Source organism: Mustela nivalis (genome assembly GCF_964662115.1).
Source record: "Mustela nivalis genome assembly, chromosome: 3".
Taxonomy (NCBI): Eukaryota; Metazoa; Chordata; class Mammalia; order Carnivora; family Mustelidae; genus Mustela; species Mustela nivalis.
In genome coordinates, this window is record NC_139022.1 from 78,051,760 (window position 1) to 78,064,450 (window position 12,691).

Here is a 12,691-nt window from a genome sequence, read left to right on the forward strand (position 1 = left end):
GGCCAACCAATCTACCGGAGAAGATACTGAAGTTTCCCACAACGCCCAGGCTGTGGAGACCGGGGAAAGTGTAACTTGTGTCCACACTAAAAGAAAGGCTGTTCAAACACTAAAAGGAAGGCTGTCCAAGCGAGACGAGGACAGGTTCCACGAGCGGGAAAGTGGGTGGAAGCCGAGGACAGCAGGTGCAGAGAGTGACCATCCCCAGGCCCGCGATCCACCCGCCTCGACCCCGCCCATCGGTGTGGCCCGCAGCAGGGCCGCGCCGGGGTCTGCGCATGCGCGCGAGGTCGCGGCAACTACGCCGACAGTACCACCTCCTACGCGCCGTCTTTCTCCACGGTTACCCTAGCTCTCCACCCCTCCTTTCCGCGGCGCTCGAGGGATCATGGCCGATCCTCGCGTGAGGCAGATCAAGATCAAAACCGGCGTGGTGAAGCGGTAAGGAGCCGTGAGCGGCGCACACGCCAGCGCCTCGTCTCCTTAGCCTTATGGCGGCCCGAGAGGTTGGGCGGAGCCTCCGCAGGCCCGAAGCGGGCTACGGACTCCAGGCCTCACCTGGGTCTCGGCGGCCCGCGGGGCTAGGGTGGGGACGCAGTAAGGGAAGCGTCGGAGCCTGAGTCCGCGGGCCGGGACACGCCCCTCCCTTGCCTTTCTCCAGGACAGACCTAGCGGTTGGGCGGTGAGGGTCGGCGCGCCCCGCCCCTCGGGCGCGGGCCGTTGGGGAGACCCGGGAACGGCGGCCGGGGAGCTGGAGGGGCGGTGGCCCGGAGGCGGAGAGGACGCGGTTTGGGGTCCTGCCTCCGGTGTGCGCGCACCGCGGGTCTCCCTGCCCAGCTGGACTGGGGGGAGGCGGATCAGTTCATTACCAGCGCTCAGGTGGAAGCGCAAGCCCGTTCTAAACTTTAGAGGGGACGCCGAAATCCGGGCCCTAGTCAGAAAGGAGGCCTTGTTGCGGCCCTGTGATCTAACATGGCAGGCGGGACTCCCAGTCTCTGAGAACTTCCAGCACACTCATCAAACTTGTGTGGCCTAACTCTCCCCCGTCAGCTTCCCCGAAGCTCGCCCCGGAGCTTGTGGGATGCTGTTTAAATAACTATCCTGGGTAGGCCGGTCCTGTAATCAGCCGTAATTCTGAGTGCTGTTAGACACTTCAGTAACTTACTAGACTTTTATGGTTCAGACCCGTGAAATCAAACTTTTGGATGGGGCATTCTCGGGAAAAAAAATAAACAGCCCCCAGAAGAAGCAGGTTATCTTGCAGTAGAAATAAATTGTCTGGTCCTAGCCGTTTGGCTTCTTCCTCTTTGCCTACCTTTCCTCCCTTTGTTGGTATTTCCACCGGAGGAAGGACAGGCAAAGGGAAAAATAAATTCACTTACTGAGATACTGCCTCTGAGGCTTGACACAGGATTGCACTGTTCTTGGCTAGAAGCTTTATTGTTACGGCAGTAGGAAGACTCTATGAATAGTACTTAAATGCACAGCCTTTTCTCAAGTGAGACTGTTTGGGTTCAAATTTTGATTCTGCCATTTATTATGTATTGTTGAATGCCTTACATTGCGCCGTGGCGCAGTTGCCCCATCTGTACAATGGAATTAGTAGCCACCTCATGCACCTGTTGGAAGCAGTGCCTGCTATGCTGTTTAACACAATATGTGGCAAATAGCAAGTGGCTAGTAAATGTTAACTTAATAATATTGTTTGCGTACGTGTTTTACAAATGAGAAGCTCAGGTTTAATGAAGTTAAAGTAGAAAAACTAAACTTGTGCTAGTTAATGGCAGAACAGGGAAAAAGATCCAAAGTTTCTGATCTACAACTGCTTAAACTGCAATGCTCTAAAAGAGTATTCTTAAAGATATGTGAAGTAGGAGGGAAATTGACATGTATAATTGAAAATATAAATAATTTGCACTATCACTCATCCTAGAATTCTGTTGTTCACTTTTGCTAGATTTTGTTTATGTCGTTTTAGTAACTCTATTTGCCAGAAGTACCAGCATAGGCCAAAAGTCATGAGAAATGACTTCTAATGGTAGTTTTCCGTTAATTACCTGTATGATCTTGTCCTTTCTCATCCTAATGGTCTACACTAGTTTATAAAATTAGTTCTAGTAGTTATATGATTATAATACATATTCTAGAAAAAACACACCCATTTAAATAGTAATCTAAATTTTTTGGCTTTCAAAAATTATCAAGTGCGTATGGAATAAAGTTTAGTTTTCAATTTATTTCAGTAGTAGAGCATTCTCAAACTTTAATTTTGATTCTTCATACTTCAGTACAAAAAATTTATCGTTTTTGTGAAACCCCTTTGTAATTTACTATTTACTTAAAATTTACGTATTTACTCAAATTGTTTATAAATTACTGGAAATGTCTACTACAGATTTTTTTTTTTGTAGTTTTTCTAATGACAGTTGAGTGTAGAGCTTCCCCAGTTGTACTAAAAGATAAATTCTTTAGAAAACCTAAAACTTCTATTTTAACTGTTTATTATTTATATTTTACCTTAGTAGACAACCATCTAAATCCATAAATACTGTTCCCTGTCTCTCTTCTGTTATTTTTTGCTGGAAAGTTATTTTACTATGACTTTTTCCATCTTTTGTCTTAGTGTCCTATTTTTAAAATTACACATTTTACTTCAGCAAAGAAAAAAGTAGGTAACACAGATACAGCAGGAACATATTAATAATTGTTAGGGTGGAATAATTATGGGCTTCATTGTTCTTCTCTGTATATGTTTAAAATTTTTCATAATAATAAGGCCTTCAAAGTTATGCATTTCTCTCCTCCAAATTTAGTTTCAGAGACAGAGACTTCTTGAGTAGTTTTATGATTCAGACATGTTTTGTGAACAAATTCAATGGTTTTTTTAAAGCAGTGGTCTAAAACCCAATATCTATTCTCAGCACCTTTTTTTCTAGCCAGATGTTAATTTCCCATAGCCTCATTTCCCTTCAGAAGTCCTAAGTTCTATTTGAAAGAGGACATTTAAAGTCATCATTCCTGTCTCCAGTTACTTCAGTTTTTCTCTCCAGGAGTTGAGAACCATTAGAATTATATTCTAGTTATTAGTCCTAGAGTTAAGTATCGGTGGCTCTCCTAGGGAGGGTGAATTCTTAGAGTTTAGTGTCTAATCAATCTGCTAGAATACTTCAGGTGATCCAGAAGTTCCCCATAGTGGGTTTTAGTAAGAAATCTGAGTAGAGAGGTGGAAAGTTACTAAAGTATGGAAATAGGCAGTAAGTAGATGATGTATTTGGCAACAGAGAAATCAATGAATGAAATAGGAGAGTTTCAGTGTGTTGGCAAAATGGTGAAGGCAATCCAGTGATGGCAGCCATGTTAGCAAAGTAGAAGCAAGTTTCTTTTCTTTTCTTTCTTTCTTTTTTTTTTTTTTTTTAAAGATTTTATTTATTTCTCCCAGAGAGGGAGAGATAAGTAGGCAGAGAGGCAGGTAGAGAGAGAGGGGAAGCAGGCTCCCCGCTGAGCAGAGAGCTCAATGTGGGGCTCAATCCCAGGACCCTGAGATCATGACCTGAGCTGAAGGCCGAGGCTTAACCCACTGAGCCACCCCTAGAAGCAAGTTCTAAGGGTTTTAGGGAAGGCCTTGCAGAAACAGGCAGAAGCCTTATGGTACCCTAGACCTAAAGAAACTTAGTTATCTCATATGGTAACAAAGGGAAACGATCTGATTGCTGGAAATAGAATTTGAGAGAGATTAGAACCCTAGAAACAAAAGAAGAGTCCAGTTACTAGGAATGGTTTGTAAGAGTTGGACAGCAATGGGGCTAACTTGTACTGAACCTCTTGAGAACTCCTTAAATATCCCCTTCCCAGTAACAGGATTGTTTTTCCAGAGCTAATTATGGCTGTGAGAGATGTGTGCAGTTTCTTCAAGCAGCAGCCTTTGTTCACATGTGAGTCATTATTTAATGAGTACTGGTGGGTTCGGGTCTGGCAGGTGCTTTTTAAAGTTACAGATCTGTGTTTCAGGCAGATTGCTAGACCTACTGGTATCTGTCATTGGGTCACAGCTAATGTAGAAGCCCTAGGAGGGAGTTAGCAAATACTTCTTCAATTTTTATTTTCTCCAGTGCATAACTGAAAATCCTCCCACTCCCTTAAAAAATATATATATAATATATATATATTATATAATCCTCCCACTCCCTTAAAATATATATATATTATATATATATATATAATATATATATATATATATATAAAATATATATTTGGTGGCATCAGTTGTTCCAATTTACCTGGGGTTGAGGGGTTTCTAAGACGTAGAATTTTTTTGATGCTAACACTGGGAAAGTCAGTCAAAGCAGGGTGATTTGTATTAGTACTTCTGTAACTAGCTAACATAGCACTGTTCTGTGTGCCATGATTTATTTGAAGGCTCTTTGCTGATAATACAACTGTGAATTGAATGTAGTACCTTACTTAAATTAAAACTTAACTGTGTCCTGTAAATATGAATCCTTGCCGGAGTAGTTTTCTGTATCAGTTTAAATTGTTAGTGATTTAGAAAATAACTTTCATTAAAGTAGAAGAAAATAGAGGCTCAATGTTTTAAATGTTGATACGGTATTTCAGCTCAATGATCTGTGTCTACCATAAATTCCCAAGTAAGATTTGTGTTTATAAAAGAAGTATTTTTTACTAGATTTATGGTAAATACAAGAAATACTTTTACAAAAACAAACTGTTGTCATGCATTTAACATGAAGTTTATTTAATAACCTTAAAGCCAAGTTATTTTCAGTAAAGCTTGCTAAATTAGCCCACTGGTGAGTGAATTAAGTGATTAAAAATACTTTCTTAAATATATCTTTTCATAACCATTTTAGATTGGTAGTGGTTTAAAATCCAGCGTGAACAAAGAATGTTAGGGCATTGGAAATAGCACTGACATTGGCCCATAGTTTTCCTCTGATTAAATGAAAGTGACACCAGTAGATTAGAATGAGACTAGGACAATTCACACTGCAATTGTGTTAGTTTAACTTTAACAATCTTTTAACACTCTTGTTTAAATGTAGCTGACATACCATAATTACAAATCTACAAGCCTTGATTATAGAATTTTACATCATGAATCAGTGGGGAAATTGTATTGATTTTTTTTTTTTTTTAAAGCAAGTACCTTTCCCAAACTGTGGCATCTTCCCAAATGTTTATACCTTTACCTCTGATATACAGTTGTTTATGATATATATACTGTGTACAGCAGACATAACAACAACATAAAAGGAAAATTTCCATGTTATTAAATATATATTCATATATAATGCATATAATATACTCTATTGATATACATTGTATGTATATACTGAATACATTTATTGTTCTGACATAAAAGTGAAAAATAGGAATGATACATATATTTGCAAAGACATAGTTACAGTTTTTCCCCTGTAGCTTTAGTTGTTTATATACTTCTTATAAAGATGGATAGAAGTATGGTGGACAGAGGTTTAGGATATGCCCTGAAAATTTCCTGTAAGCTTTAGTAGTTTTTTTATCTTCTCTTCTCCCACATCATACCCCTTTGATTTGAGTTAAAGTAAGTTCAGCCAAAATGGCCAACTTCCTGCCTTGAAATTTAGCCAACTCCTTTTGGAATTTTTGTAATGTATTCAGTTCTCCAAAGCGATGGTCAAAGGCAGTGTCAAAATGGATTGCAGGTGGTCAGCTCTTCACCACCTTCTGCCAACTACTTGGCAAGCAGTGACTTTTAGAAGCTACACAGCTGGCAACCAGATGTCTCTTCAAGCTGGAAAGGGAGTTATTTAAGGCCACTCATGACCATGGTTTTCCCAACACAAGCTATATTATTCTGTGAGTTGAATGTGTAAGTAAATGATCTTTTGACCTGTGTGTGTGTGTGTGTGTGTGTGTCTGTGCACGTGAGCATGTGAGTGTGTTTTCATTGCATTTTTTGTTTGGTAGAAAATTTTGAAAATCTGTAGCAGAGCAAAGTTGGAAAATTTTGTTAATAATAACTAGTCCACAATCCTTAGAATATAAATGCTTGGATGTGTGATCTGTTTATTCCAGGGTTCCATTTCCTATAATGATGCTGTTTTATTTACCCAAATAGAGCTGAGTTTTTTTTTAATTTATGGTGAAAAAAATTTTATTTAGATTTAGCCAACTGGACTCAGTTTAGATGATCCCAATTTTGTTGGCAACATCCAAAGCATCATAGTCGGGAGCCATTCGAACATATGCCTTCTTCTCTCCATCAGGCCTGATCAGGGTGTTGACCTTGGCCACATCAATGTCATAGAGCTTCTTCATAGCCTGTTTGATCTGGTGCTTGTTGGCCTTGACATTCACAGTGAACACAAATGTGGTGTTGTCTTCTGTTTTCTTCATGGCTGACTCAGTAGTTAGGGGAGCTTGATGATGGCATAGTGATCAAGCTTGTTTCTCCTGGGGGTACTCTTTTGAGGATATTTGGGCTGCCTTCGGAGATGCAGAGTCTTGCTTGGGTTGTTGGAACATAGGTACATACTGATGGATCTTTTTTTGGTGACTATGGATGCCTGCTTTCTTGGCCTTCAAAGCCTTTGCTTTGGTTTCAGCTTTGGGAAGAACAGGGGCTTCCTTCTTAGCTTTCAGCACCATCTTCATAAAAGGGTGGAGCTGATTTTTATTTTGTTGTTTTTTTAGGAGAAATTTAAAAAAAAATTATAGAGAGCAAGCGAGCAGAGGGAAGAGAGAGTCTCAAGCAGACTCCACGCTGAGTGTGCAGCTCACCACACTGAGATCATGACCTGAGCTAAAACCAAGAGTTGGATGCTTAACCCAGTGAGCCACCAGGCACCCCTAGAGATTATTTTTAAATAACATCAGTCATATGACTGATCCAGAAGTCATTTATTTAGCAACTTCACTCAGAACTGACATCTTCAGTCACTTAGTGTTAAGTGTTAAGTGTTGGCACTTAATAAGTACTCAACAGAAGTCTTTCCATTGAACAAATGAATGAATGGAACCTTATTCTGTAAGGATTTTTTGATACAATAAGCAGTAGGGAGCCCTTGAATCAATTACAGTATGACAGTATAATAGTTACTATAGCTATTTATTGTTACAGTTTGAGTTAAACAAATAGAATCCCAGGCTCCACTTAATACATACTACATATGGAACCCTAGGCAAGTTATTTAACCTTTAAAAGCCACAGTTTTCTTAGCTGAAAAATGGGTTAGTGACAATACCTTTCTCATATTGTCATTAGGAGAATTAAATAAGGTAATCATGTAAAAGTATTTGGCCCAAAACTCTGGTAGTAAATGTTTAATTATGTTAACTGTGGTCATTATTATCATTACCACCATTCTGTAGATACATAAACAATGTGGATATAGGACATAAAGATGAATGATCTGATCCCCAGAGAGACTGTGAAACTTGCTTTCTTTTAACTTGTGACAAAAATGAGCTTTTTAGTTGTTTGTTATGTTCACTGATTGGCTGCAGAGAGAGAAGGGAGGAATATGAAGCTTGTGTTTTTGAGTCAGCTGTAGGACTTCGTAATGGCCATCTTTCTGTAAACTGCTGAGGCAGTGATGCCCTATTTCCCCTAAAAATCTGTTTATATCAGAGACCTTTTCTTTTTAACAGTTTAAAAAATACTGTATCAATATTACTAACACAATGTAACAAAGCCAGTTTCACTCTTAGTGCACTTCTGTAAAGTTTATTGTAGGGAAGAGTGGTCAAGGGAGTTTTTGAGAGGCTGTTATTCTAAAATGTATAAATGATTCACCACAACTATCAAAAGACATTATTACCTCTCCTCCTCCTCCTCTTCCTCTTCTTCTAACCAGAACATTTATTTTATAACTAATTGTTGAAATCTTTTTTTTTTTTTAAGATTTTATTTATTTAACAGAGATCACAAGTAGGTAGAGAGGCAGGCAGAGAGAGAGAGGAGGAAGCAGGCTCCCTGCTGAGCAGAGAGCCCGATTCGGGGCTTGATCCCAGGACTCTGGGATCATGACCTGAGCCGAAGGCAGAGGCTTTAACCACTGAGCCACCCAGGCGCCCCATAATTGTTGAAATCTTTAAGATGAACTGGATGCTGCAGCAGCTGCCATCTTGGGTTTAGGTGTTGTTCCTTCACAGATCTGTGCCTGAATCTTTGGTGTACAATTTTTAGGTACCGTATTCAACCAGTCCCAGTGGGATTTCATCACTTAACCTTGGTGCTCCAGTATTACTTTCTCTTCCACTTGACTAAGATAGCCACATTTGCCACAGCTTGACTTCCAAAGGTGGTAAGCCTAGAGCCACAGCTGGGGCACAACATGGGTATCTTACTGCTATACTTTCCAAATGATGAAATCTCCTTCCTCAGCTCTTTTTTTGTGGCTGAGACCAAAGAGCGACATTCTTAAAATTCTAATGCTAGATTATAGTAATTTCCAAACCCTCCTTTATCTTTGGTTTTTATTTTTGTGTGTTGGTTTTTTGTTTGTTTGTTTATTTGTTTTATTTGATAGAGAGGGAGCTTGCATAGTGGAGAGGGGCTAAGGGAGAGAGTATAAAAATCCCAAGCCGACTCCACATTGAGCACAGAGCCTGATGCAGGGCTTAATCTCAGGACTCTGAGATCACAAACCTGTGCTGAATCAAGAGCCTGAGGCCTAAGCTTAGACTGCATCACCCAGGCACCCCAAGATTTTATCTCTGGTTTTTTTGTTGTTGTTGTTTTTATTTATTTATTTATTTATTTATTTATTTGACAGAGAGAGTGACAGAGATCACAAGTAGGCAGAGAGGCAGGCGGGGTGGGGGGGAAGCAGTGTCCCTGCTGAGCAGAGAGCCCTACGCAGGGCTTGATTCCAGGACCCTGAGATCATGACCTGAGCCGAAGACAGAGGCTTTAACCCACTAAGCCACCCAGGCGCCCCTCTCTGGTTTTTTACCAACTTCCCTGTTTGTTGTTGTCACTGAGATCCTTTAACTTGTGCTAAAGAAGTATCTTAGGGAGTCTTATGTATATACATATGCTCTAACTCAGAGTTTGTCTATAAAGGTTATCAGAACAAGTAGGCATCTCCTTTTTTTTTTTTTTTTTTTTTAAGTCATCTACTTTTCAACTGCATCCCTCAGGTTCTGAACAGTACAAAATATTCTGCTTTTAATATGGCATCCATTGCCTGAAAAATATCTGTACTCTGTTTTTGGAAAGCCTGTAAGTCTGCTGAAATGTATTTCCACCTAGATAACTGATACAGCATTATAATTTTTGATCTCCAGACCTAGAATGTTAAATTGTAAGGATTCTGCATTATGTCATGATATGCAAAGGTTTTCTTAAGACCGTACGGGTTTTTTTTTTTTTTTTTTTTTGGTCACCTTTTTGGGGACCAGAGGGATGGTGTCTAACACATTGTTTTTCACAAAGTAGGCATTTAATACATACTTATCAGATGAGTTAAGGAATGGAGGAAACTAGAGAAGAGGTCAGTTATATGCGGGGGAACAGCTCAAGAATCTGGAAAAGGTTTGCTTTATAACCATGAGAGATGGAGAAAGTTGATGAATACTTTAAACTTTAGGAGCAACAACAAATTGCCTCCTTCAAAGACTTGTCAGGATAGTACTTTTATTAGAGAAACAAGATCAGAAAATTATTTATTTATTTATTTAGATTTTATTTATTTATTTGAGAGAGAGAGTGTGTGTATGAGGGGGTGAGGGTCAGAGCGATAAGCAGATTCCCTGCTGAGCAGGTATCCTGATCCGGGACTTGATCTCAGGACTCTGGAATCATGACCAGAGCTGAAGGCTCAGCTTAGCCAACTGAACCACCCAGGCACCCTAGAAAATGATTTATATCAAGGATTTGTTTACAGCATTTTTAAGCTATGTTGGAGACTATTACAGAAGAATTTTAATTATTAAAGTTCAATCAAGAAAGATTTTGTAGTGTACCTAGAACTAACCAGAACACTGTCTCTCTTTGATCTTTTTTTTTTTTAAGTTTTTATTTATTTATTTGACAGAGAGAGAACATAAGTAGGCAGAGAGGCAGACAGAGGAGTAGGGGACCAGGCTCCCTGCTTAGCAGAGAGCCTGATGCTGGGCTCAATCCCAGAACCCCGAGATCATGACCTGAGCTGAAGGCAGAGGCTTAACCCACTGAGCCACCCAGGTGCCCCTCTCTCTTTGATTTTAATAGTGGAAGGTGTGTGTCTATATGTGTTACCGTCCGTTAAGTTACTTACAAAAATAGGCTCACCCATTCCAGGGGTTTTTTTGAAATCAAAGAAAAATAGGAGGGTTATAGGTAAATTGAAATCTTATTATAAGCAGTAGGTAGTATTCTAGAGAATCTATCAAAGTTTTGGGTTCCGTCCTTAAGGAATCTGTGTTGTTAAGTTATGCAGTGTACGTGTATCTGAATATTTATTCTTAGAATTTCCAAGTATCCCTTTATATAAATCCCTGGTCTCTAGCTTTATCCTGAACTTTAGAGTCATTTTAAAGTATTGAAGGAATGCCCTTATTTTAATTTTCACTTAATCTGTTTTCATTCCATCTGATTTCACTCCATCTAACACCAAACTAATTACCTTCTCAAATCTGATCCTCTTCACCTGTTTTCTTTTATGCAGAAAAATAATTATTTTTTTAAAAAAACCTCATTTCTTTTTTTTTCTTTTCTCTTTTTTCTTTTTCCTTTTTTTAAAGATTTCACTCATTTATTCGACAGAGAGTATAAGCAGGAGGAGCATCAGAGGGAAAAGGAGAAGTAGGCTCCCCACTGAGCAGGGAGCCTAATGCTGGACTCCATCCCAGGACCCTGGGACCCAGGACCGACTGAACAATAATTATTTATTGTATAAATAAATAATTTTATACAGGCACCCTGAACAATAATTATTTTATGTATAAAAAAAAAATCTGGAGAAAACAAAATAAACCTGAAACGAAACACTATAGGTACATTCGAATGCCCCTTTCTAAGTCAGTTCCTCTCCATCTTTACCTGATTTTTATTCTGAATTTGACTGTATCATTTCCATGTATATTTTAAACTTAATTTATATTGGAGAAACATAAGCCATATTATAGTATGTCCTGTGAACATTATATACCAAAATATATCTGGAAGGATACCCAGGAAACTAATCATATGGGTTGTCTCTTGGGAGGAAAGCTGTATAGCTGGAGGGAGGACAAGAATGGGAGAAAATTCTTATAATTTTAAATCATGTGTTACCTATCAAAATATAAATGAAGAAGTTTTACATTGTAAATAGTATAGCTATTCATAAATTTATAAATATTCATACCTACTAAATATTCCTATTTAACTCTAGGAATCTTTTATTACTTTCCATGCACATTAATGTTACTGTTTTTGAGACTCATGTTGAAACATGTAGCTCTAATTCATTGTCTTATGTCGTGTGCTGGTGGTTTTTTCATTATCAAGTTGATGAACATTTAGGTTTTTTGTGCATAATGTTACTGCTTTTGAGACTTAATGTTGGAATATTAGCTCTAATTCATTCTTTTGCACTAGTGGTTTTTCTTTTTCGTTTTAGGCTTGATGGATATTTAGGTTTCTTTTCCATCATTTTTCACTTTTACGAATAGTGCTATCATATGCTATGTTAATTATAGCTGTTAGTGCACATATATAACAGTGTAAGGCAGACTTTTCCAAGGATTGTGGACCCTGAGTGGATTATAGGTGTCTGGAGATACAGCTTTCCTTTAACCTTCAGGATGGCCAGGTGTGGCAAGAACAGCCTTGGGATAAATACGAGGGAAAAGTCTTTCAGACTGAAGAAACAGTAAATACATAGGCTTGAAAAAGGGAGCAAGTGTGACTCGTTTCAGGAATAGCAACCAAGTGAGACAGAAGAGGAGACAGGTAGGAGACACACCAAAAAGTAGGAGGGAGAGCGTACAGTTCTTACGGTGTTAATTTGTAAGGATTTGGGCTTGAGGCTCACATCAGATGATAATCACCTCAGTAGAAGTTTCCCTGCATGTTTCTGAAGTTTGTGTTTCCCTGTCTGTGTTCTTAAAGAACTTTGTAGCTTTTAGTAAGATAGTACTAAAAATACATTATCTGTTGAATTCACTAGACTAGTGGTTTCCAAAGTATGGTCTAGGAGTCCCGTGGAGTCCCTGACACACTTTCAGTGTGTCTACAAGGTGAAAGTTATTTTCGTAGTAATGCTGAGACATTATTTACCTTTTTCACTTTTATTTGCTCACAGTTTTACAGTACGGTTTTCCAAAGGCTATATGGTATGTGATAGTGGGACAGATTGAATGCAGAAGATGTGAAAATCTAGATGCTTCTATTAGTACAGACATTTTAAAAATTTGCAAAAATGTAAAACATTTGTTAAGTGAAGTAAATACATTTTAAAAAATCTTTAAAACTTAAAAAAATTGTTAATTTTTATTTTAATAAGTATTAATAGATATGATACATATAAATAAAAGCTCCTTGGGGTCTTGTGATAGTGTGATTTATAAAAATAAATGTATGTTTGGTCTCCCTTTCCATTCCAGACACAGAACTCCTAAAACTCTTGGAATTTCCTAAATGAAGAGAGCAATAAAGATCTTTCTTTGTATTAAGATGATTTTTGGAAAGCCCCTAGGTAATTAAATGAAGGTTGGGGTT

At 38.7% G+C, this 12,691-nt stretch overlaps 1 protein-coding gene and 1 pseudogene across 2 annotated transcripts in view; one reads left to right on the forward strand and one right to left on the reverse strand.

Moving 5' to 3' along the window:
* Nucleotides 1-203: 203 nt before the first annotated feature.
* Nucleotides 204-12,691, forward strand: part of TBCA (tubulin folding cofactor A) — a 73,541-nt gene continuing 61,053 nt past the window's right edge. Inside the window, exon 1 of the mRNA XM_082724827.1 lies at nucleotides 204-441. Coding sequence (XP_082580953.1) covers nucleotides 389-441 — 53 coding nt within the window. The 5' untranslated portion in view covers nucleotides 204-388. The remainder of the gene's footprint in view (nucleotides 442-12,691) is intronic.
* On the reverse strand, nucleotides 6,187-6,918 carry LOC309861695 (large ribosomal subunit protein uL23 pseudogene; annotated as a pseudogene). Its single transcript has one exon. The product of its transcript is annotated as a large ribosomal subunit protein uL23 pseudogene (transcript).